The sequence below is a fragment of the Toxotes jaculatrix genome, chromosome 8 (assembly GCF_017976425.1).
Source record: "Toxotes jaculatrix isolate fToxJac2 chromosome 8, fToxJac2.pri, whole genome shotgun sequence".
NCBI classification, from domain to species: domain Eukaryota; kingdom Metazoa; phylum Chordata; class Actinopteri; family Toxotidae; genus Toxotes; species Toxotes jaculatrix.
The window spans coordinates 22,973,122-22,996,522 of record NC_054401.1 but is presented as its reverse complement, the minus strand read 5'-3'; the positions used below and the strand labels follow the sequence as shown (position 1 = coordinate 22,996,522).

At 41.8% G+C, this 23,401-nt stretch overlaps 3 protein-coding genes across 4 annotated transcripts; 1 reads left to right on the top strand and 2 right to left on the bottom strand.

Moving 5' to 3' along the window:
* Positions 1 to 47: 47 nt before the first annotated feature.
* LOC121186508 (2-iminobutanoate/2-iminopropanoate deaminase-like) lies at positions 48 to 3,641 on the top strand. Its single transcript, XM_041045259.1, has 6 exons — positions 48 to 184; positions 865 to 970; positions 1,277 to 1,331; positions 1,456 to 1,524; positions 3,423 to 3,478; positions 3,562 to 3,641. Exons 1-6 carry the CDS (start codon positions 120 to 122, stop codon positions 3,619 to 3,621), a joined length of 411 nt encoding a protein of 136 aa, XP_040901193.1. The 5' UTR covers positions 48 to 119; the 3' UTR covers positions 3,622 to 3,641.
* An 802-nt stretch (positions 3,642 to 4,443) lies between these two features.
* LOC121186507 (skin secretory protein xP2-like) lies at positions 4,444 to 12,781 on the bottom strand. 2 transcript variants are annotated; one of them, XM_041045257.1, is made up of 5 exons: positions 12,688 to 12,781; positions 12,440 to 12,541; positions 8,092 to 9,273; positions 6,113 to 6,178; positions 4,444 to 5,806 (listed from the first exon to the last, which is right to left on the bottom strand). In XM_041045257.1, exons 2-4 carry the CDS (start codon positions 12,525 to 12,527, stop codon positions 6,117 to 6,119), a joined length of 1,332 nt encoding a protein of 443 aa, XP_040901191.1. In that variant the 5' UTR covers positions 12,528 to 12,541; positions 12,688 to 12,781; the 3' UTR covers positions 4,444 to 5,806; positions 6,113 to 6,116. The 2 variants fall into 2 exon arrangements, with proteins under 2 accessions (XP_040901191.1, XP_040901192.1); XM_041045258.1 differs by having other exon boundaries at positions 8,092 to 9,270; positions 12,440 to 12,757.
* A 327-nt stretch (positions 12,782 to 13,108) lies between these two features.
* LOC121186013 (matrilin-2-like) lies at positions 13,109 to 23,169 on the bottom strand. Its single transcript, XM_041044593.1, has 13 exons — positions 23,046 to 23,169; positions 21,099 to 21,243; positions 20,379 to 20,951; positions 20,141 to 20,263; positions 19,668 to 19,790; positions 17,376 to 17,498; positions 16,684 to 16,806; positions 15,835 to 15,957; positions 15,161 to 15,283; positions 14,655 to 15,065; positions 14,375 to 14,527; positions 13,811 to 13,903; positions 13,109 to 13,368 (listed from the first exon to the last, which is right to left on the bottom strand). The coding sequence occupies exons 2-13, from the start codon at positions 21,223 to 21,225 to the stop codon at positions 13,313 to 13,315; spliced, it is 2,151 nt and encodes a 716-aa protein (XP_040900527.1). The 5' UTR covers positions 21,226 to 21,243; positions 23,046 to 23,169; the 3' UTR covers positions 13,109 to 13,312.
* Positions 23,170 to 23,401: the final 232 nt, after the last annotated feature.

The following is a 23,401-nucleotide window of genomic DNA, read 5'->3' as shown; positions in this document are numbered from 1 at the left end:
ACGGTAAAGCAGCTCTTATGTCATCCAGTGCTCCTCTCTCTCTCTTCTCCTTGCTGCTCACGCTGTCACAGTTGTAGCGCTTGTTTCATTCACCTGGCGTTTGACATATTGTCAGTATAATGGCTGCATTAATCAGGAGGATCATCAGCACAACGAAGGCTCCCGCTGCTATCGGCCCGTACAGGTGAGAGGAGCTGTAAGGGCGGACCATCAGCCCGAAACCTCAGATTGTCAAGTTCCAGCTGACACAGCAGCAGTCAGAATAATATGTTAAAAGCAAAGATGGGTGTTAACATGTTGACAAAGTTATGACTATTGATATTTTCCTCAGTGTGATCACAAAGATTTGTTTAATTGCACCGAAGAGTTCACTGTTCTGCTCAGTAGTTGTGTCTGGAGGTGGAGCAATAATCCCTCAATGAGATATGCCTTCAGGGCCAAAGTACAGGTTTTTGGATTGCTCTTTAAACTTTGTCAACTATTGAAAGCAAACTATGCTCACAGCTTTGTGTCTAATGTTTTCTCAATACAGTTTCTCTCCTTATTAAGTTATCATAATGCATTATAATGTTTGGTCATTTATCATTTACTACATGAACTCTGAGAGTTGATAGAACAGAAAAGTAAATACAGGTACAGTCATGTAGAACAGTTATAATATAAAGAGAAATACAAATACTTTTTCTCACCCACATTTTCTGCAGATTTGGTAAATTCAGAATGTACCAACTTTTTTACCAACGAATTTACTGTCTCTTCTCCACCTGTGGTTTATAGAACACGAGGAACGGCAAGAAGACTTGGCAACTTTAGACGTTTAGTCTAATGGAGAGAAGTCTTTGTTTCTGTTTGTGTGTCTCCCAGCCAAGCAGTGGTGGTAGATCGGACAGTGTACATCTCAGGACAGCTGGGGATGGATCCTTCCAGTGGACAGCTGGTACAAGGTGGTGTTCAGGCTCAGACCAGACAGGTGACTGTTCACAAAACCAACCAGGACCACTGCAAAATGGGACACTGTCCAGCAGACTGTGCTATTAGATGGTTCTAAATTAGTTGTTTACTGTAATGATCAGTATAATGTGCTTGTTTCTTAGGTTTTATATATCCACTTAATCAAGATGGTGCTACAGTATGAAAAAATGCAGTGTAGGCTTTTGAATTTATTTGATCCTTAGAGCTTCCTCTCTCATCATTTCCATTTTCTATCAGCTTCTCTCACAAATGAGCAAATCAGAATAAAGAACTGAGCACCTACATTAATAGCTTTTTCCCCCAGGCTCTTGTAAATATGGGTGAAATCCTTAAAGCTGCTGGGTGCGGTTATGAGAATGGTAAGAACAATTTTACGGCCTGAAAGGTTTTGCATTTTTGAACAGATCACTTAAAGGATCACTTGTCGGAAGAGTCTCCCATCTTTCACTGCACACCTGATCATTTTTTCATTGCTTCCTGCAGTTGTCAAAACCACAGTGCTCTTGGCTGACATGAACGACTTCGCTATTGTCAACGATGTGTACAAGCAGTGTAAGTTTGACTGACTATTATTCTGATTTCCTCTTTGCAGTTTTATCACTGCTGTTATGTCATCGTGACCGTGACCATCTGTCATGATCAGAAATTTGGTGTGATAAGCCGTCATGTGACTCCATAAGCAAACCTTCATCACTTGAATTGTGCAGTCCAGATTTTGCCACTAGGTGTCAGCACAATCCAGATGTCCAGCATTAACCACGAGAAGGTGATTGTTCATTTGGTTTGCTTTTACGTACAAAGACCCTGCCTGATGCTTTTGTGCATAATGGCCTCGTTATCACCCAGAGTGTGAAGGATTACTCTCTTATTTTTTTCTGGGTGCTTATCTACAAATACATTGATCTTAATTCTCCCTATGGAAAGAAATGAATGTATTTATGAGCATTATATTTTTCAGGATGCATCTTTCAGAAAATTATTAGCCTTGTTTTTTGTTTTTTGCAGATTGTGTGTGTGAAACAGGTGATCTTTTTGTTCATCAGGCTCGTACAGGGACTGCTAATGTTTGCTGAGTCACTAAGCAGTGTGAAATGTGAGCTGCTGTTGCTGCTGCCAGTGGATTAAGCCTAAAACTAAATGTCAGACAACATGCCACATCTGATGCTCCACAGATGACCAAGAAATCCTTCAACTCTAAATACAAAGCCTGCATGGGAACCCAGAAATATTCAACATGGAAAGAATAGGATGTTTATCCACATGCACCAGATTCTTCTCAGTGCAATTTTTTTAAAGTAGTTTTGTATTGGTTGGCCTTCTGCTCTGGTGTTTGTGTTTTAGTACTTACTCTTCCAGCACACTTGTGTTGCTGTTCATCTACTGGTACCTTACTGCTGACGCAGCTATACACAGTTCTGAGTGGCATCAAGGGGTGCTAAGTAATTTATGACTATTCAAACTGTGTTTCCAGAAAATCTTAGTTATAATCCCTTGATCTTTGGTTTCAGAGACCCTAAACACACAAACACACAGGTGTTCTCACTTATTCCTCTCAGGCTGAAGTTGGGTGGAGCTATGCTGGAATTACATGAGCTCATCGAACTTTATGAACCAATAAGAATGACAAAGCTATAAATCCTCCCACCCTAACAGGTTCTGTAAAACTAATAGAAGGATCAGAGACATTATAATCAGGCCTGGTCTGTACACGCCTTCTTGGTCCACTGAAGAGATCACATCAAACAATATAAGTGAAAACACCTGTGTTGGTGTATCAGGGGTGTGCAGGACCTTTAAGTACTTATTGCACTACATATCCCAGAAATCACTTTTCCATTGTATGTCCAATAGTGTGGTTGAGTTTCCAAATTCCAGTTTTGTTATAATTGTATACAGTATTATTATATACTGTATTCAGTGTTTGCAGAGAAATCTGTGTATTTTTCAGTTTTGTACTGATGGAAAACTTCACAAAAAAAAAAAAACAATTACGTTTTTGTTTGTCTGTTCACCCATGCTGGGCTCACCCACACTGTTACACATCATTTCCAGTGTACAAGAAGATTTTTCTTAATTAAAAAAACAAAAATAAAAGTTTAGAACAACAAATACAAAAATAAACTTGATATAGGTTTAATTACAAAAGCCCCTTTGGCGGCAAACATAGCGACATGTCTCAGCAGGAGAAGCACAAATGTAACTAATAGGACTAATGATTGCTTGTGCAGACTGACTGAGACTATGGAACTGAACACCTCATTAGTGTTGTTACTCAAACCTGTGCTTTTCTTCCTGTGGTGGTCGAACTATCTGCTGTGAGAAAGGTTTGCTTTATATCAGTCAGTAAGAGAAACAAACAGACTGAGACCCACCTCATGTTTCACTTGGTGTCAGCATGTGTAAATGTGCCTGTTGTAACCTCATCCCATTTAATATGCTGCTTTCTCTAGTCTTCAGCACTAACTACCCAGCCAGAGCTGCCTACCAGGTTGCTGCTCTTCCCAGAGTACGTATTTTCTGAAGACCTGTTCCTTTTTCCATTGATTCTGTTGTGGTTTTAACCAAACTGAAAGCTGTTTCTCTCTGTAGGGTGGACTGGTTGAGATTGAAGCCGTTGCTGTTTTGGGTCCTCTGACTGATGTTTCCTAACAAGGACATCTATCAAAGAATAAAAACTGGTTTTGTAGACAAGGCAAGAACTGATAAAATCTAATTCCTGCGTAATACTAGTCCCTTTTATTATACATGTATCATCTATAATGAAGCTGTTGCAACTATGTCAATGGGAATCCTCCCTCATTATACCAGATGATGGATGATGTAATGTAACTCAGTCATAAATGTTTGGTGATCTGTACCCTTCACCTCAGTGAAACCACGTGTTGATCATCACTGTAAACTCACTTGGTGATATTTTTTCAAAGTTTTGTCAGTTGGTTCCGATTTTCGTTCATATATCTTGGATATTTCTTGATGCCCCCACGTTTGTACAGGATGGAAAACCATTTATACACAAGGACAGTATGATTTACATCCCCGAATATGATTTAAAATATTATAGATTACAGAAGTCCTTTTCTAATCATTGTTCTAACACTGTTTTAACATTCACTGCGAGCATAGGGAATTCATCAAAGACCTCAGAGAAAGATCAATGTAATTTTTGGATAAGGTACTGTGTGTTGCATCATGTCAAATATGGGAACAAGAGAAGCTGAAGCAGCTTTTATGCAAAGTATTAATTCATTTTAAATGACATGCGGTGGAGCCTGGACACGTTTTATGCACATCATGTCATTACTAATTTGAATTGCAGGGAAAATAAGCAGTACAATGAAAAATATGTCTCTATGCCTGGATCATGGAAGTGGCCTGCTGTTGTGTCTGTGTTTAAAATAAAACATGTATTAGGGTATTGGAAACACACAGTCCCATTTCAGTTTAAAAAAAAAAAAGGCACACGTATTAGTGGGTAAAACTTTATTCTGTACACTAAAAGGTTAGCAGAATCATAGACAAAGCTCAGAGAATGAATATATTACAGAGAAAAAAAACAGATAGAAAGAAAAAGGATATCAGACATCAGAACAGATTTTTGTTCCCAAAGAGTCGATCACAACTTATGTAACTGAAATCTTTTACTAAAACCTTGATGCTTTTTAACACAGCATGTAGAATTAATGAGAATGTAAATATCCTGTTCACCGGGGGATCTATTACTACACGTGTATGTCATGCAGCAAAACCAGTGTGCGTTTTACATCAGCGTTGGCAGGCCTTATGATGCCTGTAAGTGCCTGTAAGTTGGAAATGTCGTTATTTTCAGGAAGAGAATTTAATGAACATCTGCCAGGCAACTGCACAAAATGGCTCCATGAAACTGCAAGATGACATATCAGTACTGGGATCATCTGCATCCTTAACCTGGCAATGATTCATTATGTCATTACTAATCATTTGCATATGCATCAGATCATCTGTTTGCATTTTTATTTCCTTACACAAAACATCATTTACTCATGATTTTTCCAATGTAAACCAATAAAGTGATATCAAAAAAGTTTTTTGAAGAAACCATGGATTTGACTCACAGTAGTGCTTATCAGTATTACACTGTACACTCTGTCACTCAACAATTAGTACTGTCATTCCTGTTAATTAAACGAACCTCATTGAAAAGGCAGCTATTAAAGAATGTGTAAACACAGAGCAAGATGTGGATTAATGGCACAATTTACAATTCAGAAAATGTAAAAATTCAATTTGTGAAAGTGTGATCCTTTCATATTGGTGTTCTCACACACTTTGGTGTCGCCTCGACCTCTTCGCATAATTTTATTCACAGTTGTGTTTGGCTTGTATTCCTCAGAAGCAGCTACTTTAAATAGTCAAGGATTCACTGTAAGCATTGCTCTCTACACTTCAGCACACTGCCACTCTAGTCACTGATGAGTTAACAATCTCTAAAGCAAGAGTTCACAGATTTCACAGAGTATTGCACCGTCTTGTCTCATGTTACCTGTCCCAAGTGTTTTCATAGCACTTTGCATAGAAAAGCCCACGTGTGGCTCTAGGCACTCCAGGTCTCAGTAGGAAAACTCATCATCAAAGGTTTATAATCACAAATGTAGGAAAAACCCTGATCTTTCCTAAAAGACAAGTTATTAAGGCACCATGCATGTTAATGTATCTGCTGTAATTTGGTTTGGTGAGAGATGATGAGAGAATACTGTAAATGTAGTGTTTGTTTTGTTGCTTTGTCATGGTTTTCTTCCAGTACACTTTGTATTTGTAGTTTTAGGAGTTGTCATTATTTTTGGTCGATTTCTTAGACCTGCAAGAGGATAAGAGAAGAGTCAGAACAGTGTGAAACAGCTGACACACAGGAATATTATTCATATTCATAATATAATATATTCATATTCGTTAAGTAGATTTGACAGACTTAGCTGATATCAAAAAACTGACACTCAACCTTGTATGTTTTGTCACAGAATTCACTTATCTGTTCTGTGCACCCAGAATTCAAAGTTCTGCTAAGTTCCAGTGCATGCAATGACTGCTCTCCAACACGTAGTAAGTGGGTCTGATCCTGCAGTATTTGTATTGGATTTAGTGTGGTTTGTGGTTGTGCTCTTACCAACTCAGTCCTCCTTTTTGGTCTTCATGCTCTCTGTATCCTGAGAGGCTTCTGTTGCAGACACCACTGCACACGCACACACACACACACACACACACACACACAAAGAGAGAAATCCATACGTGACATGTTCATTCAATACAAGCCATATTTCAGCCTGTCACGCTGAGGACACTTTGAACTAGTTTGACAAATAACTTTACCAATGTCAAAATTATGACGTAACTGCTGTCACCTCAGCCCACAGAGGAGAAGTGAAGAGCTAACGTTCCTCCTTAACCACATCTGGTTCTGCTGAACTGGTTTACCAGTGACTAACCTGTCCTCTGAACACACACATACACACACACTGTACTGTATGCTAATTGGTCTTCCTTGCACACAGCATAGCCTCCAGAGAGAAAGTCTCATAAAAGTTATGCAAGGTCTTCGACACCAGACCAGTATTCCACACGTGCTGCCTGGAGGGACGTCTCTGCCCTAAAAGTACAACATGTTCTCTGACAGTCAAGAGTGGGGTGCAGGCTTAACCTAGACTGCAGCACTTTACACAGTCCAACTGACCACTGGAGGTACATTTAGCTAGTTAATACACAGTAATTCTGTACACTGGATACTCTGGGTATTACCTATATTTTAACCAGAAAATATCTGGTCTCAGTAACATTTAGGTGTAAAATTTCACATATTGTAGCCAGATTTCGTAAATTTATTTTGAATAAAACACATTCATTCCAATTCTGAGAAAACACTGTATACGTACAAATTGTAAATGGCCTAAAATAAACGCAGATGATAAAATAGAACAGAATCTTGAAGAGTAATCTTAAGGCAATCATCTTCAAATGAGTCCTGAATGTATTTATTTTTTTACTTCAAAATTTTTGCATGATGACTGGAATCCAGTCAGGCCTGTATAGTATTTAAATTGTTTTGTGTAATTCAAAGCTGTGGGACATGATCATTCTATGTGCAGCTCACAACAGGGAACAATGAGCGTGGCGTGACTGGAGCTGTTGTGCTGAAAATATGTTCCTGCTATAATCGACACACTCAAGACGAGCTGCCCAGAGTGTGTACGGCTGCTTTCTGTGCCTCACACTACGTTATCAGTTCAGCTTCACAGGCCCAACAATATCCAATTCATCCTGTCAGCGCCGACCAATCACAGGAGCACGCATGGGACCCTGTGTGAGGGATTGTTTAGTACAAGGACAGCTGAATAGTTTACTGAGAGTTTGGTGTTGCTAATCATGCATGTGTTGGATACCTGCTGAGTTACCAATGGCAACACAGTTGAGGGGGTGGTGTTGTAAAACTCCGTTCTTACTTTGGCCATATGTGTGGCAAGAAGATGGATTGGCTGTTTGGACATGTGAAGAACCGTCATTTATTTACCTGGATGTGAACAAGAGCTTCCTATCTATCCTTTCTGCTTGTTTGCACATGAATCGGGCCTCACGCATGTTTGCATAAATTTCCCAAATATTTCAGCCGGTGGCAATGCTGCACTGTTTGACCTCCACCCAAAAACTGTCAAAATCTGTCATTCATGCCTTAACGAGCAGAATAAAAGGAGCTATGACACCTTGAAGTCAGAGCCCTGACAGGTTTGTCAATTCTGTGTTTAATCGATGAGGAAAAACTTGTCAAACTCCCTCAAGATGAGCGCACGTCTTAACAGTGGCAGCCATCGTTCGCTCGCATTGTTGTCAGTCTTCATTCATTAAGAGTTTTCCTCTGCAGCAAATTTAACTGTCAGGTGTTAAATATAAATACAGTTTGCTTTAAATAGTTAAAAACACTTGTAAATATAGATTTCATTCTGGGAATCTTCATACTTTCCAACATTCGCTGTAGGAGGACTACTTAAAAATGGGGGCTATGAGCTGTTTCTTTTTTTGAACATGCCAAGAAGCGATGTAAAATGTATGACAGGATTGGAAAGAAATCATTCTTGAGGTGTTAGTGTATCATACCATTGGGTGAAGGTTCAGGAGCCGGGTCAGCAGCAGGGGCTGGTGCTGTGGGTGCTTCAGAGTCTGCTGGGATGGGTTCAGCCACAGGAGCCTCTGCTGGGGCTGTAGTGCCCACCATGGACTCAGATGTCACAGTTGCAGGTGATGCTTCTGGGGCTACTTCTGCGAGGGTCTCTGAAACTGGCGGTGCAGGTACTGAAGCCTCTGCTGCCTGGACCGGCTCAGTAGCAGCAGATTCAGGCTCTGGAGCCAGAGCAGGGGTGGCTTCTGCCGGTGGAGCAGTCTCAGCAGGGGCTGCAGGAGGTTCTGCGGCCTCTTCAGTGGCAGGCTGAGTCTCAGCTTTTGCTTCAGCTGTGATTGGACATAATGGAAGCATCTCTGGAATTGTTGCTGCAGCAATCTCAGTATCTATTACAGGCTCTGCGGCCTCTACAGGTGCTGAGGATTCACTTGGTGCTGAAGCCTCATCTGGTACTAGAGCTTCACCTGGTGCCGCAGCCTCACTTGGTGCTGGTTCTGAGGACTCAGCCGTTGTTGCCGAAGCAGTCTCTGGTGCCACGTTGTCAGTTGGAGCCTCTACCTCCACAGGAGCAGCCACTTCTGCAGGGGCCTCAACGGCCACAGTTACGGCCTCTTCCACAACCACTGGGGCCTCTGCTGGCTCAGATACAACAGGCTCAACAGCAGGGGTGGCAACCTCAGGAGAGGCCTCAGCTGGCACAGCAGGAACCTCCTCAACAACAGCAGGGGCCTCTGCTTGCACCGCCACAACAGATTCAGCAACAGGGGCCTCCTCTGTGGCCTCAACAAGGCTGACTTCAGGCGTGGCCTCAGCCATTACAGTTTCTACAGGGGCAACTTCCTCCACAGGGGGTGGTGCCTCCACCACCACTACAGCAGCCTCGGGTTCATTAGAGACCTCTGCTGGAGCAGCAGCTGGGGCAGCAGCCGGTGCTTCTGGAGCCGTCTCTTCAGGGGCAATAGGTTCTGGCTGTGGTTCAGGAGCAGCCAGAAGGTCCTCTCCAGAGCCAAGATCCTCCTGGGCCTCCAGGGCCACTAACACAGCCTCTGCCTCACCATCCGTTCCTGGTTGAAGATCATCTGGTAAAGCAGTCTGCACAGGCAGCTGCATCTGGTCCTCAATGGTTTGCGCATCTTCTGCGATGATACCGTTTCTGACTGCTGTCAATACAAGGGACAGGAAAAGCTTGATCAGGATTTACGACTAACAACCATGTGACACTAATCAGTCTTCATCAGTCCTTTCAGCAGGTGATGTCCTGTTAATCTGTAACACTGACTGCATGACAACACTGAGCAACAGAAAAGTCCTCAGGAGGGTTACTCATTTGAATCAGTTGGACACTTGGTAGGGGGTCTGGATCTGTGCTTGAACTGGTCTATTGACCTGAATGGTTTTGTTAACAATTGACCACATTCATCATTTATTTGTCAGTTCTGATAACATGCACCAGACACAGACTAGAATTGTGCAAGGATGTATGTATGTTATGTATGTTCCTGTATGGTTTATTTCTAAACTGATTTCAAAATAATAGTCTTCTGAAAATGTATAAAAATTATGCATGCAGAGAATTAAGTGTTGCATTAAACATATCATGAGTAATACATTTTATGTGCACAGGGACAATAATTTACCTACGTGGATTACTTTAACTCACTCAAGACATAAAACCTAACCCCATGAATACAGCAGGAGCACAGCTTAACCCAACATGGAATGCCAGTGATAGGAAATAAGCATTAAGGGGCGCACTGAGTGCGTGCTGAGGAAAATATCCTTTCATTTCCGTAGCTGAAAACATGATTTATTCAAGCCTGTGTTTGTCTACAGCCCTGAGGACATGCAAGTCACTCCAAAAAAAAAGAAAAAATACACGTGACAGTGGCTTTGCTGACTTTGGAGAGAAGACTATACTTTTCTTCTCATTCCTTGACCGTTGTTCTTATAGCTGTGTGTGTTAATAAGGCTTGGGAAAATATTATAGTAGACGAGGAACAATAGTGGGCTTGGATACTTCAACTTAAATGTCAGGAACTTCGATGCACATCTCAGTTACAAGAATCACAACAACCTAACAGAAGCTTTTGATGTGTATTATTATTTTACAGATAACTGGGTGAACATTGTTCACAAATGAGACAAGCCGGGGGGGAGTTGGGGGCTCAGTTGGCTGAATGGGTGGACAGTTTGGACGCTGCAGCTTCCTGATTTTATTTATCTGTCAGAAGGGCTAAAAAGAGCTGAGAGTGATGGGTGGAAGGGAATGTGACGGCCTTGCAATTCAAATGAAGCTGAGCCAGTGGAAGAACACGCAACCCCGAAAAGTATTTAGGTGCAGTGAAATATGTATTTTTGAGCTAATAGTGTAGAATTGTTACAGGCTTTTTAGACAGTTTTAGACAGTTTTTTTAAGCTTCTTAAAAAAAGATTTCCAACATGTTCTCCATGTTGTCTCCTGCTCTTTGACCAGAGATCCACCTCAAAGACCAAATATGACACAGAGCAGAAAGCTGTCGTCTGAACTCTCGGCCAGAACTGGTGCTGAAAAGCCTGAATGTATGTTTGGGTCGAGACAGAGACAGCCTCTCCGGGCATGGATGACTTGTGTGTCAACATGATTTAGCAGCCAAAGATGACAGAGATCCCAGTCAAAACAGTGGCATGGCTGGCCAGGAGCACAAGAGGGGTGGGGGTGGTGGTGGTGGTGGTGGCAAGGGGCCCGGACAGGGGATGGGACCAGTGGTGACTTGGATGTCGCACAGTTGGTTTGTTAAACAGACTGTATACTGTACGATTTAAACCTCCACCCATTCAGCCACTTTTAGAGAACACTGCCTGGGCAAAGAGCACAATAATTTTCTTGTTGGGGTGATGTAAGGGCCTGGAAACCAACTGAAGCTTCTCCAGGTGACCATAGCTGGCTGGCTGGAGAGACAATGCCCTGACACAAACATCATACGGTGACATAGTGGAAGATGGAAGTGCTGTTCATGAACACAGAGGAACTGTGCCAGGTGTAATGAGTACATAACTCCTGTTTAGGCTTCTATCTTAAAAAAACAAAAAAACAAAACTAAGAGTTACATCTTTTCCTTCTTCAGATCAAATTATGAAGGAGCTGAAGTGATTACATACAAAAAGAAACATTTTCTAACAAGGACTGTAACTGTCATGCCGTGTCTGTGGGGGGAGACACAGTGAGAACACACTGTACATGCAGCTGCGCCTGGCATGACATAGCCATGTGCCAATAGGTTGTTGGAGCTATGAATGGACAATCATGGTCTGTGTCAGACCTCTTGGTGGGTGTCTGCTCAGGCTTGAACACATGCAAAGCCAAACAGACCAAGGCAATTACCTACAGAGAGAGAATGTATGTTTAGATGCAAAAAAAGTTTGAGGCCATTCTTTGCTGTCCCTGGCAGAGGAATTTCAGAACAGCCTGACAAAACTGTTTGCAAGAGGCCGTCAGTCTTCTAGCCTCTCCTCTTTGTGATCCTGCATCTATTGTGTGTGAGAGCTGTAAATTCCTGGAGCAAATTTCAAGCACCCCTTATCACGCACACACAGATGATAATCTGAGTGACTCGCTTTTTGACTGGCCTTTTTGTCTGCACACAAACTTTGGAAACATGAAGCTGATGCACACTGACATTTAGATCGCCTCCATTTGATCTTTGAAGAAAATAAGCACTTTTCTGCGTGAGGGAAATATCTAAAGTTACAAATCAGAGCAGCAGAAAACAGGTTGGATCACAACTCTTGCCTCAGGCTTCAAATTGCTAAACTCTCCCAGCTGGTTTTCACGCAGTGCTACTGTAGGAGCTGCATGTAGTCCTAGTTAAAGTCTAACAGTCTAAATGAATTTAAATCCCAAATGTGCTTCATGGAATGAAGTAGAGAATAAAACATGATCGTACAAATCAGCTCCTTCTCAGGTCTCATTTCATCAGTAAATAATACAGTGCTGTTTCCAGTGTTTGTCAGAGGAATGTTGTGCAAAATAACAGTTAAATGACTAAAAAGTGTATGCCCACCACTTCTGGGCACTGATGTGAAAATAATTCAACATAAATAATTCTCTGCACTGCAGTGTGCTGTGCAGCAGAGAGAGTGAAAAAGCACACGGTGTACCAGACGTACCGGCAGCAGTCACACACCCCTCAGCAAGACCTGACTCAGAAAGTAACTGAGAAACTACTGGACATGTCTTGAGACAGAGTATAGATCATGTTTCACACTCATTAGTTAAAAAACACACACACAAACAAACAGTCACACACTTTTAAACATTTGAACTCCACCAAGGTGATCACCACTTACCTACTGTGTCTCCATTGCTCTCCTCTGGCTTTGTACCTGGTCTTTTCTCCTGATCAACAGTCTGTGCACTGGATGAGGAGCACCCCATGTTTGACAAAGGAGCTGAGATGAGAACAAAAAAAAAAACTTGAAACCTATTAAGGAGCAAAGACAAGTCCCAGTGCTCTCTTTTAGCAAAGACAGACACTGCCTAGCAGTGAAAACATGGACAGCTAATCTCTCCTTAGTTCCTAAGAGTAGCTGGTCACCATTATCTCTCGGATTGTGTGTTCATGCATGGCCTGCTGCCCTCTTGCCCCAGACAACGATCTGTTGTGAGCATACAGCTGAGCAGTGCAGGCTCTACGGCTGAATGTTCCTTGACTGCCTCTTGCTCACAGTCACTCTATTCATACTGGAGGAGGAGGCAAACGCCTGTTCAAAGTGTGTGTCCTCCCCTTTATAGGAGTGTCCCCTCTGGAGGAGACCTACCATCTTGTGGCAATGTTTAGAGTAGCATGTGTAAAATGTTCTTTTCTTTTTTCTTTACTGGTTCTATTTTTGCAGTGGGGTCTGCTGTTTGGATGTCGACTTTAATGAAATCCTTTGCTCGCTGTGACAACAAGGACCAAAGGAGACAAAGAGACCAACACATAACATGATGAAAACATAATGTAAAGTGTTTATTTGTGGAGTTTCCTGCTCAACGGGTTATTTATTTTACTTGGCATCACATAAAGAACATTACAGACAAAAATACATTGAATACATTGTGTTGTATACAAAAGTATATAAATAGCTTCTGCAAAAAGCATCAATGCATTGAGCAGGAATGGAGTGATCCTGTGAATGCTTCGCTGCAGGTCAAAGGAGGGATGGACAAATCTCAGCCTTTTATTTGAGCACAAGCTGATTCTCGAGTGTCTCCAGCTTCTTTGACATGGCTGCAAGTAGCCATGTTAAGGAAGGATGCAGATCCAAATGAAACACACAATCTACCAGGTTAGGACAGTTCTTTTGCAATCTCTTGAAGAGAATTAGTGTTTAAATAACCATAAAACTTTGAATGTAAAACAGTGAAAACTGGCTTCACCTCCACCAGCTACAAAAGTGACGGTACTCAGAATCTAATCATGCTATATCTAAAAACATATCATAGTATTAAATGGTCAGAACAAACTTGTCTGTATTTATTAAAGTTAGAACTTACAATATAATTTGAGAGGCTAATGTGTTTCCTTGCCCATTCATTTTCACTGCTCTTTTGTCATTTCTATATTAGAACAATATTTTGGCACAGACAGATCTGCCCAAGATTTAAAAAAAAAAAAAAAAAAAATCCTCACTGAATGTTAGAGTAACTGTGGTGTTGACAAAAGTTCAAAAGGATATTATTCTGCTCCAGGTTCTTCAGTTTCTCAGTGACCTGGTTCTGAAACATTATCACGTTCTCACACTGGCACATGTTTACATCAGATGGTTTGTCTGTGGGGAAAGAATAAATGAGATGTGAAAATCAACTTGTCCTTGGATCTGTTTATCTTCTCTCTCTCACCTTTTCCTCACCCTGTCTTTTTAAATCTCTCCCTGCGGGTCTCCCTGCCTGCGTCTGTAGAGGAAGCTGTACATGTGGGTGAGATACAGTCAGGAGTTCACACGACTGCAGAGTAGAAATGGCTGCTGAGTTACACGATATGGAGAATTCTGTTGTGTTGTGTTGCTGCTGCTGCATTAAAAAAAAAAAAGATAGTTGCTTGGATCAGTAATGATAATGGTAGCAGCAGGTGGCAGCGATGCACCATTTTATTTACTGAACATTCACCAGAATACTGAGCTTTAGATGACTGAACAGTGCTATCAGTAATCTGATATTAGCTCTTTCAAAGACCCTGTTTGTTGAACTTCCTGTGATAAACTTTGTTGTTTGACACAGTAGTTCAGTCATGTGTGGCGTACCCTTACAAATCCTGGACTTTAGCTTTGTTGTAATTTCTCCCATTTTTTCAAAATCCTCAGCATAATAAAGGTGCTTCTCATCAGGCTCTGAGGCAATTTCTCTCAGCTCCTGTTCAATGGCTTTGCCAACACCCAGGGCATACATGGTGACCCCTGAAAGTGAAAGAAAGCAGGATAAGGACAGCAAACTGCCACTGGAGTAAAGTTAATTTGATTAAAATTAGTAATGTGGATGGAAAAGCTGTATAATGAAAATTTCCATTGAAAAAAATAAGCATACCAGAGTTCTTTGCTTTAGTAGCCCATTCAGAAACATCATCCTGCGATCTTCCATCAGTGAACACAATGCTGACACGTGGGACGTTCGGCCTGGCGCCTTCTTTGGCTGAAAAGCTGAACTCAAACATGTGACGTAAGGCAGACCCTGTCATCGAGCCTCTCCCCATGTACCGCATCCGGGTCACAGCCTGTTTGATGTCCTGTGCTGTGGTGTACTGGCCCAGGGTGAACTCTGTGCGAACCTTGGTGGAAAACTGAAGAAGGCCGACACGTGTGCCTGTCTTGGAAATGTCCAGCGAGTCCACAATGCCATTTACAAACTGTTTGACCAGCTCAAAGTTGACAAGGCCCAGACTCTTGGAGCCATCAATCACAAAAACCAGATCCATTACTCCATCACCACACTCAGGTTCTGTCAGACACACAAATTAAACATTGAACACGTTTTATATGTTTATATGAGGTTTTTAAGGCAATGGTCTACATCAAAGAAGGCTAAGATCATACTTTTGCAGCTCTTCCCATCTTCTGTCAACGTGAATCCTTCAAAACATCTGCAGATGTAGGAGTCATTGGTGTTGACACACTGATGCTCACAGCCATGGACCACGGTCTGACATAGATCCAGACCTGTGAGTTTCATTGTAGAATGAAAAGGATTAGTATGGTGTTGACAAATTATTTACTTTTTATAAAACACGGAGAAATTAGTTCCTGCCACCATTAAAATTGCAATTTTTTAAATGGAAATTTGTTTCCCTGCTGTGAGTTATTGTAAGTCCTCTGTCATGTCTGTTCCACAAGACAAAAGCTACAGACGTACAGAGCGCAGTTATCATTATCTGAAGATATAAATGCGTCATCATGGGGGACACAGGATATTCCCTTAATCTGGGGGGAGGGGACATTTTTTAGTGAGCACCAGGATTAGCACTGACCTCCCTCCCGGGTCCAGATTCATTCTGAATTATGTAACATGCAACTACTGCAGCAGGGCAGAGAAAGAGTCATAACAACATTTGTGTGTTCACTTTGCCTCAAACACAAGACTGAAGTCAGGCCTTTCTGTTTTACAAAATGAGATCATTTTACTGTGTAGTATCTCATCATATTGGGATATTGTAAATGAATATCCCAGTCATGTGTGTTATGTGCAGCGTAATAAATAAGTTTGGACTCACTCTGACATGTTTTGCCGTCAGGTCGGAGTGTGTATCCTTTTCTGCATTTGCACACACACGAATCTTCTGTGCTCGTGAAGTCCTGCTCACAGCCATGTTTCCCATCAGCACAGTGATCAATCTCTGCGGGTAGAGGTCAGATTATAACCTAAGAATAACTCTTCACTGCTTCCCACTCTGAACCATGCAATGGATTTATCACCAGTGGTGGTGAATCTTAATTCCATCAGTCACAAACAGATGAATAGTATTCTTCCTTGTTTTCCAATTACATCTGAGCACATAGGTTTTTCTGCTGTTACACATGAGTCATCTGTGTTTTTAACCTCTTGTTTACATCCACAGGTATCAAGGGCACAGTAGTCAAGCACTGCAATAAATTACTGGTAGCAGAGAAACACAGTGATGGTGTGTTTCGTCTATCCAAAATCTTCATTAAAAAAAAAAAAGAAAAAAAACCATTGCAGCTCCTGGGGGCTGGCAACACTTTTCACGTTAAACATTTCTTTAAGGCACAAATTATTACCAATATATCCTAATCAATGCATTCACACTAGCATTGAACTCAGTGATGGTATGTTTCTTACAATATTGTTCCAGTGAACATCTGAAGTTAGATAAGCCTTTTATTCAAAAGAGTGACCAACTAATTTCCAACCAGATTTCTTTTTTTAAATTTGGTCAGAGTCAACCACAAAGGCAAATTGTTCAGACAGTGCTGTAGCACTAATGTAAGATCTGCAATAGATGTTAATGTCTGTGTTGTCTGACTCTGGAAGTTGGATGAAAATCGTTTTCTTTCTTCAATAAAATTACATCTATGGAAGGGGAGAAGTATTGAGTACTTACTCTTGCATGTCTTCCCATCAGGCCTGAGTGTGTAGCCTTGCCTGCATTTACACACACAGGAGTCTTCTGTATTTACAAACTCCTGTTCACACCCATGGGTGCCATCAGCACAGTGATCAAGCTCTGGATGACAATTAGACCAAAACCAAAAAAGAGCAGAGAGGTGGTTACTTTGTTTACACTATGGTTCTCATACTAGGACTTGGGTATCTGATGAGATCCCCACACCAGGATTTTCATTTGTGCACTGGAAACATCAAAATCTCATGAACAGATCATAGGAAAATTACTGAGACAATTTAATGTATGTTCCAGAGGATGAACTCAACTCCTCCTTTCTTGTATTCCCCCACTTATTCTATTGTATCAGTGGGTACAGAGGAAATCAAACTCCAGACAGCTAAATCTTCTTTGTCTGGACATAAACATGACCAGTCTTTATGTACTGCCCCCATACACTAAAGAAAAGTTTTCCTGGAGAGTCTACAGATTATCAGATTTGCTTCTATACATTTGTTAATATTCTAGTTACACTAATGTTGCATATTTGCTGCACTTCAGAGACAAACTGTGTATGTGAAACAGGTTAATAGGACATCTGCAAAAAAATATGAATGTATGCAGCATTGCACGTGGTATAAATGAATAACACATTATTAGCAAGTTGAAAAAAAAAAGCATTTAACACTTACTCTTGCACGTTTTCCCATCAGGCCTGAGTGTGTAGCCTTCTCTGCATTTACACACACAGGAGCCTTCGGTGTTCATAAACTCTTGTTCACACCCGTGGGTGCCATCAGCACAGTGATCAGTCTCTGGGTGACATTAGATATGAAAGAGAAAAGAGCAGAGAGATTGTTGCTTTGTTGACACTGTGTATTTCATTATCTGCAGCAGCTCAGTGTGGCCAGACTTCATTTGGTATTTGTCCTGTTTAGTATTCCTCAGTTTTCAGTAGTTCTTAATTGAAAACTCATGCAAGGGTGAGACACTGTGAGACACTGGTCCTCTTTGTTCAGCTGACCCTGTGAAGTGACTGTGTTCTGTCACTTGATGACCTGATTACTGCAAGACAAAGGTGTTTACTGCTGCAAGTCCAAGACTGTGGACATGGCTTTTCTTACACCTGCAGATGTAGGACTGTGGATCGCTGACACAGTCATGCTCACAGCCATGGTTTCTCAGGTCACAGTGCTCTGAATCTCAATTGCTCTACTTCTGCAACAACTAGAATGTCTACTACCATTCTAGTATTATGACTGTTTTTTGTTTTTTTTTACATGAAAAGGGACTTGCAGATAAACACAAACTGGACACAGTACACTTAGAATACAAGAACAAAGCAGACAAAAGAGTCTTTCATGGAGAAATCTATTGTTCTTTGACGCAAAATCAATATCCACTCTTAAAAAGACTCTGGTAAAGGTGCAGAGCTGTGAACCCAAGACAGGAAAGATCAAACGATCCTTTCATGTTTTGATTTGGTGATAATATGACACCCTGGATACACCTCCACATTTCACCAGCTGCTCTGATGATTGCAAAAGCACACTTCCTTCAGGAAATCTCCCCCATTGAAGCCCTGTAAATGTCCACCAGAGGACCAAAAGGGACGTTTTCCAGCCATGGGTGGAGGGACATCGCTAGTAGGAGAAATGCTGGATCATTTGGATTGGAGGTCCATCAATGTTACACACATTGCTCAAGTGCACTCCAGTACACCATGCTTTAGTTCACTAAACATTTTCTGGTCTATTTTGCCTTCATCAAGATGGTGTCTATAGCGCACTAAGAGTACATATGATTAAACCAAAAGTGTTCTAAAAAGATTATCAGCCACACAACTTACTGACTGACCGTATATATACAGTACAAAAAAAAAAAAACAAGATAAATCATTTCAGAACTTTTTCCATCTTTACTGTGACCCATAACCTGCACAACTCAACTGAAAAACAAACTAACTGATATCTGAAATCTTTTTATTACAGCACTCAGTCTTTTTGGGTAGGAGTCTATCAGCATGGCACATCTTGACTTGGCAATGTTTGCCCACTCTTCTTTGCAAAAACACTCCAAATCTGTCAGATTGCGAGGGCATCTCCTGTGCACAGCCCTCTTCAGATCACCCCACAGATTTTCAATTGGATTCAGGTCTGGGCTCTGGCTGGACCATTTCAAAACTCACTGTGCTCCACAGTATATCAAATGCCTTGGAAATTCTTCTGTACCCTTCTCCTGACTGATACTTTTTAACAGTGAGATCCCTCTGATGCTCTGGAAGAGCTCTGCAGACCATGGCCTCTGCTGTAAGATGCGACTAAGAAAATGTCAGGAAGAGCCTATGAGAACAGCTGAAGTTTATTTGGGGTTAATCAGAGGCACTTTAAATGATGGCAGGTGTGTACTGACTCCTATTTAACATGGGTTTGAATGTGATTGGTCAATTCTGAACACTGCCATGTCCCCAGATATATGAGGGTGTGCACACCCTCCCCCCAGGTTATAGGTCACATTAAAGGTGGAAAAAGTTGAAATGAAATGATTGATCTTGGTCTCATCACAAAAACCTGGCATGCATAGATCCACTTTTTATATCCACTGTATAAGGAAACCAGAAACAACCTCAGACACTACGCTGATGGAGGCAAGATATAAATAAAACAGACAAATCATGTCCAGCATATTTAATGCTGATGGACATGCATTAAAGCTTTCACTGGTCTGCACCACACTGTGCGTGTGTTAGAAAAAATAGAAATTCTGATTTGGATTTGTTCAAGCGATATATATATACAGAAATAGGATAAAGCTGGGTGACATTTTTATCAGGGTTAGTTACCGTTATTGCCAGACAATCATATTAAAATGTAGTGCACAGTAGTATTTTTTTAAAAAAAGAGCAAGTAAAGACAGAGGTTGAGGTCAGTAGATATGAAGAAGAAAGAGAAGAGCCCCTGGTAAAGTAAGAAAAGTATTTTTACTGTTGCAGGTCTTCAGGTCCATGTTGAGGTGATAGCCTGGCCTGCAGCGACACTCGTAGCCATCAGGCAGGTTGGCACAGATGTGTTCACAGCCATGATCCACCACAGCACACATGTCCTCAGCTACAGAGTGACAACATGGAGAGAAACCCAACTGTCATCTGCTGTGGTATTTGCAGGATTACTGAAAATTACCTGCACTGACTGATTGTTTTGTTAGCAGTGTTAGCAGTCATTTTGAGTTGATGTTCACTGGATGCATGTAAGTCCAATATTCACTCTTTAGCCTTACAAAGTACAGCTGTACAAAGTACAAGTACAAACAGCAGAAGAAGGTGAAGCTGCTTTGTAGCAAAAAGTCTTTCGTTGCATTGGACAGTCTCCAAGGATGATGACTGTGCAAATGAAAAAAAAAAAAGAAAGAGTCACCATTAAATTAAAAAAGAACAGATCAGGAAAAAGAGTTCCTTCACCTTTACATGTCTTGCCATCAGGGTTGAGGGTGAAGCCTTTCCTGCACTTGCACCTGTACGAAGCAGGGCTGCTCACACAGATATGTTGGCACTGATGGTCCACAACCTCACACATCTCTGTGGCTAATGCATGCAGGGACACACACCAACACACAGACTCAAACAAATGGAAACACACATGCTCACATGAATGAGGAGTGACACTGGAATAAAAAGGGACGTAGATGGGATTTATCACCTCCACACAGTTTGGACTGAAACACGGAGATGAGGGTTTCTATCTGGCTAAAGTTGGCCACCAGGTGCACATGCTCAGAGTGTGGCTCGCTCCCTATGGCCTTCAGGGTGTTCATATCCACCCTGCCCACTCCGATCGCAAAGATCTGGATGCCAGCTTGCCTCGCCTGAGCTGCAACCTCCTCCACCGTGTCCTGAGGCCTCCCATCAGTCACAATCATAGCGATTCGTGGGATTTGCAGGCTCGCCGGTCGAGCTCCCTCTTCCTCTGTGAAGGCAGTGTCCATGGTGTACTGGATGGCCAGACCGGTCATGGTCCCTGTGGCAAGGTGCTCCATGTTCCTCACCGCCTGCTCCACGTCAGCCTTGTTGGTGTAGGTCTTGAGGGAGAACTCAGGCTGGACAACGCTGCCGTACTGGAGCAGACCAACCCGTGTGGCATCAGGACCAATCTTAAGGAACTGAATCAGATTGATGATGAAGGTCTTGACCTTCTCGTAGTCGTTGGGACGGATGCTTCTGGAGCTGTCGATGACAAAGACAAAATCCAGCGGGATCGCTTTGCAAGGGATCTCTGTGATGAAAGACATGGAGGTAGTTTGTGTTCAGGGAAACAGATTCAAACCACAATCTAAACCAGATCTTAAAACCTATTTGACTCAGAAATAGACATAAATGCAGCTGATGAAACAAACATTCTGGTCTCTAACTAATCTCTTACCCTGTGCTTTGGTTTGGACAGCGGTCTCATTTTGCCTTCTGGCTGCAAGGGGTCTCGGACTGCGTCTTTCCAGCTGAACTGCATTACAGCACAACAGGCAGAAGAGGCCAAAGGCCAGGAACATCATTCTGCCGAAGGATGGCACCTGCAGCGTTTATAGAGAGATAAAGGCACAAAAACAAGAGCTGACAGAAACTCTCCCAGAATAATGTGCCAGCAGAGTACATGCCTGCATGGAAGAGTACAAACCAGTGAACCAAAATACCTTCTGGTTCCTACTGGTACCTGAATGTACTGAATGTAGGTCCAGTGGAGGAAAATAAGACTATGCACCATAGACTAAAATATTATAGTGTTTCCTCTTTTTCATATAACTATTGTCTGACTCAACATCAAATTTCATTGAAAATTGTTGACTATTTTTGAGATGTCATGCTAATCATGAGGCAAACAAATGACCAGAGAGGACAGAAAAGACAATCTCTTTGGAGCAGGAAACAAGTAAAGTGACTCCAGTGAACTGACTGGTGAAGTGTTACATATAAGTTAATGACGAAGCGGGATATAAATAGGGGGAACTTTCACCTCTTGCATACTTGACCTGCCCAGGTTCGGATTTCACATTTTAATGTGTATAGCTGTATTACAGACTGCGTGGACTTGCGAAGACAAGAGAAAAGGCCAATTTCAGATAGGATATTATGTTTATGAAACGGATCATAGCAGCATTCCACTCTGGTTTGTGTTCCTGAACAAGTGAGAGCTACACAGGAAGGTCACGTTTTCCCATCTGCCATCATATGAAGTCGACAGAACTCCATATGCTAGGGTTTCTGGACGTTTTGCTGCATAGGTGGTTTAAAGTGATTTAAGAGAGGCTGTTACAGACTACAGACCGTTTCCCTATGCAGTCCCCAGGAGAGCCATTCATTACCTCATTACTATTACCAGCTCTGCTCTGCTGCTGTCTGAGACCTGCTTGTACTCAGTGCATACCTCGCAAATTGATCTACATTCATAAACACAATGATGTGGCATTAGTCACACACAAGGACGCTTAGCTCTAAGGCAACATGTAGGCGACTAGAATTTGTGGATTTCTAGATGGCGTTCTGAACAGCTCTGTCAGCTCTGCCCAGGGTGATGACACTGACTCAGAGCTCAGTCAGAGCTCCACACAGACACGTATATGGTAGCTGCTGACCTGAGACCTGCAGGGGTCACATTTCCGTGTTGCATCCCACACAGAGTTTTTGACCTCTGACCTCACATCTGTTTGATGTCTCTCTGCCAGCAGTCTGACAGTGTTTTCTTCATTAACATCTATCTGTCTGTATGAGAAATGTGCAGTGCTATAGACACACCAACACTCCAATATCACAATATCCAACCAACTTTCCAAAACTCTGTCCTTCACTGGCATGCGTCAGCAGATGATTCATTTAATATGTAGACTAGTTGGAAGAAAAACCACCTTCCAATACATCAGCGGCTAAGAAAGTACAGAAACATTAAGTTATCTTTCAAATAAACATGAATCATAATTACAGTAATTTTATTGTTGTCTATTGTGTGTTTGTGTGACTCAAACAGTTGGTGTCTATCATAGAATAAACCCTCTCAAATTTCCTTGTAAATGAAAGCAAAGGTAGTGTGTTTACTGTGCGATTCAAAAGCAGCATGTACATAACAGTGTTTTATGGGGCCTGATCTCTGGTTTGCACATTCACTCTGATGGCTTTTCATGATGCATGTAGTGGAAACAAAGTTGTTTCCTAACCTGGATCTCGTGTAAATACAGAACAGATGACAGCTGATGATCACTCTTCTTACCATGTTTTCTAAAAAGCTAAAGAAAAAGTATTAGTTCTTCGAAAAAGATGTTTGTCTGCAGTACTCCAGCAACAAAACACTCATGCTTTCAGGAAAACAAATAAAGCCACTTACCTTTATATGAATACGGACAATTTCTCAATTCCTGCAATCAAAGTCACTCAAGAAATCCAAACACAGAGTCGAGAGCAGGATCAATCTGTCCAGTAGCTAAACATGTATATATCCCAACCCCGTCTTTTTGTGTCTGCGCAGGCTCTTTCATTGCTCTGCTCTTTACTCCATCCACCCTCTGTCTCTGTTTACACCCCCTCTGACTTCAACCACAGGGACGCCTCTTGTTCAGCTCAGTCTATTGGTAAAACAGTTAGCTCTGTAGCTCTGTAGATGTCGTTCACTTGGATACTTTTACCGACAGGTGGCTGGGACTGAAGCCACCTTAAATACATTTCAAAAGATCCAACTCTGCA

Coding starts and splice junctions, on each gene's coding strand:
- LOC121186507 (XM_041045257.1), bottom strand. CDS start 12,527: ATGGGGTGCTCCTCATCCAGTGCACAGACTGTTGATCAGGAGAAAAGA. Junction 9,274..12,439: donor GAGCAATGGAGACACAGTAG/GTAAGTGGTGAT, acceptor TTGTATTGACAG/CAGTCAGAAACGGTATCATC. Junction 6,179..8,091: donor TCCTGAACCTTCACCCAATG/GTATGATACACT, acceptor GTGCGTGTGCAG/TGGTGTCTGCAACAGAAGCC.
- LOC121186508 (XM_041045259.1), top strand. CDS start 120: ATGGCTGCATTAATCAGGAGGATCATCAGCACAACGAAGGCTCCCGCT. Junction 185..864: donor GCTGCTATCGGCCCGTACAG/GTGAGAGGAGCT, acceptor TGTGTCTCCCAG/CCAAGCAGTGGTGGTAGATC. Junction 971..1,276: donor TTCAGGCTCAGACCAGACAG/GTGACTGTTCAC, acceptor TTTTTCCCCCAG/GCTCTTGTAAATATGGGTGA.
- LOC121186013 (XM_041044593.1), bottom strand. CDS start 21,225: ATGATGTTCCTGGCCTTTGGCCTCTTCTGCCTGTTGTGCTGTAATGCA. Junction 15,284..15,834: donor TGACGGCAAAACATGTCAGA/GTGAGTCCAAAC, acceptor TGAAACTCACAG/GTCTGGATCTATGTCAGACC. Junction 13,369..13,810: donor GAAGAACCTGGAGCAGAATA/ATATCCTTTTGA, acceptor TAACATGGCTAC/TTGCAGCCATGTCAAAGAAG.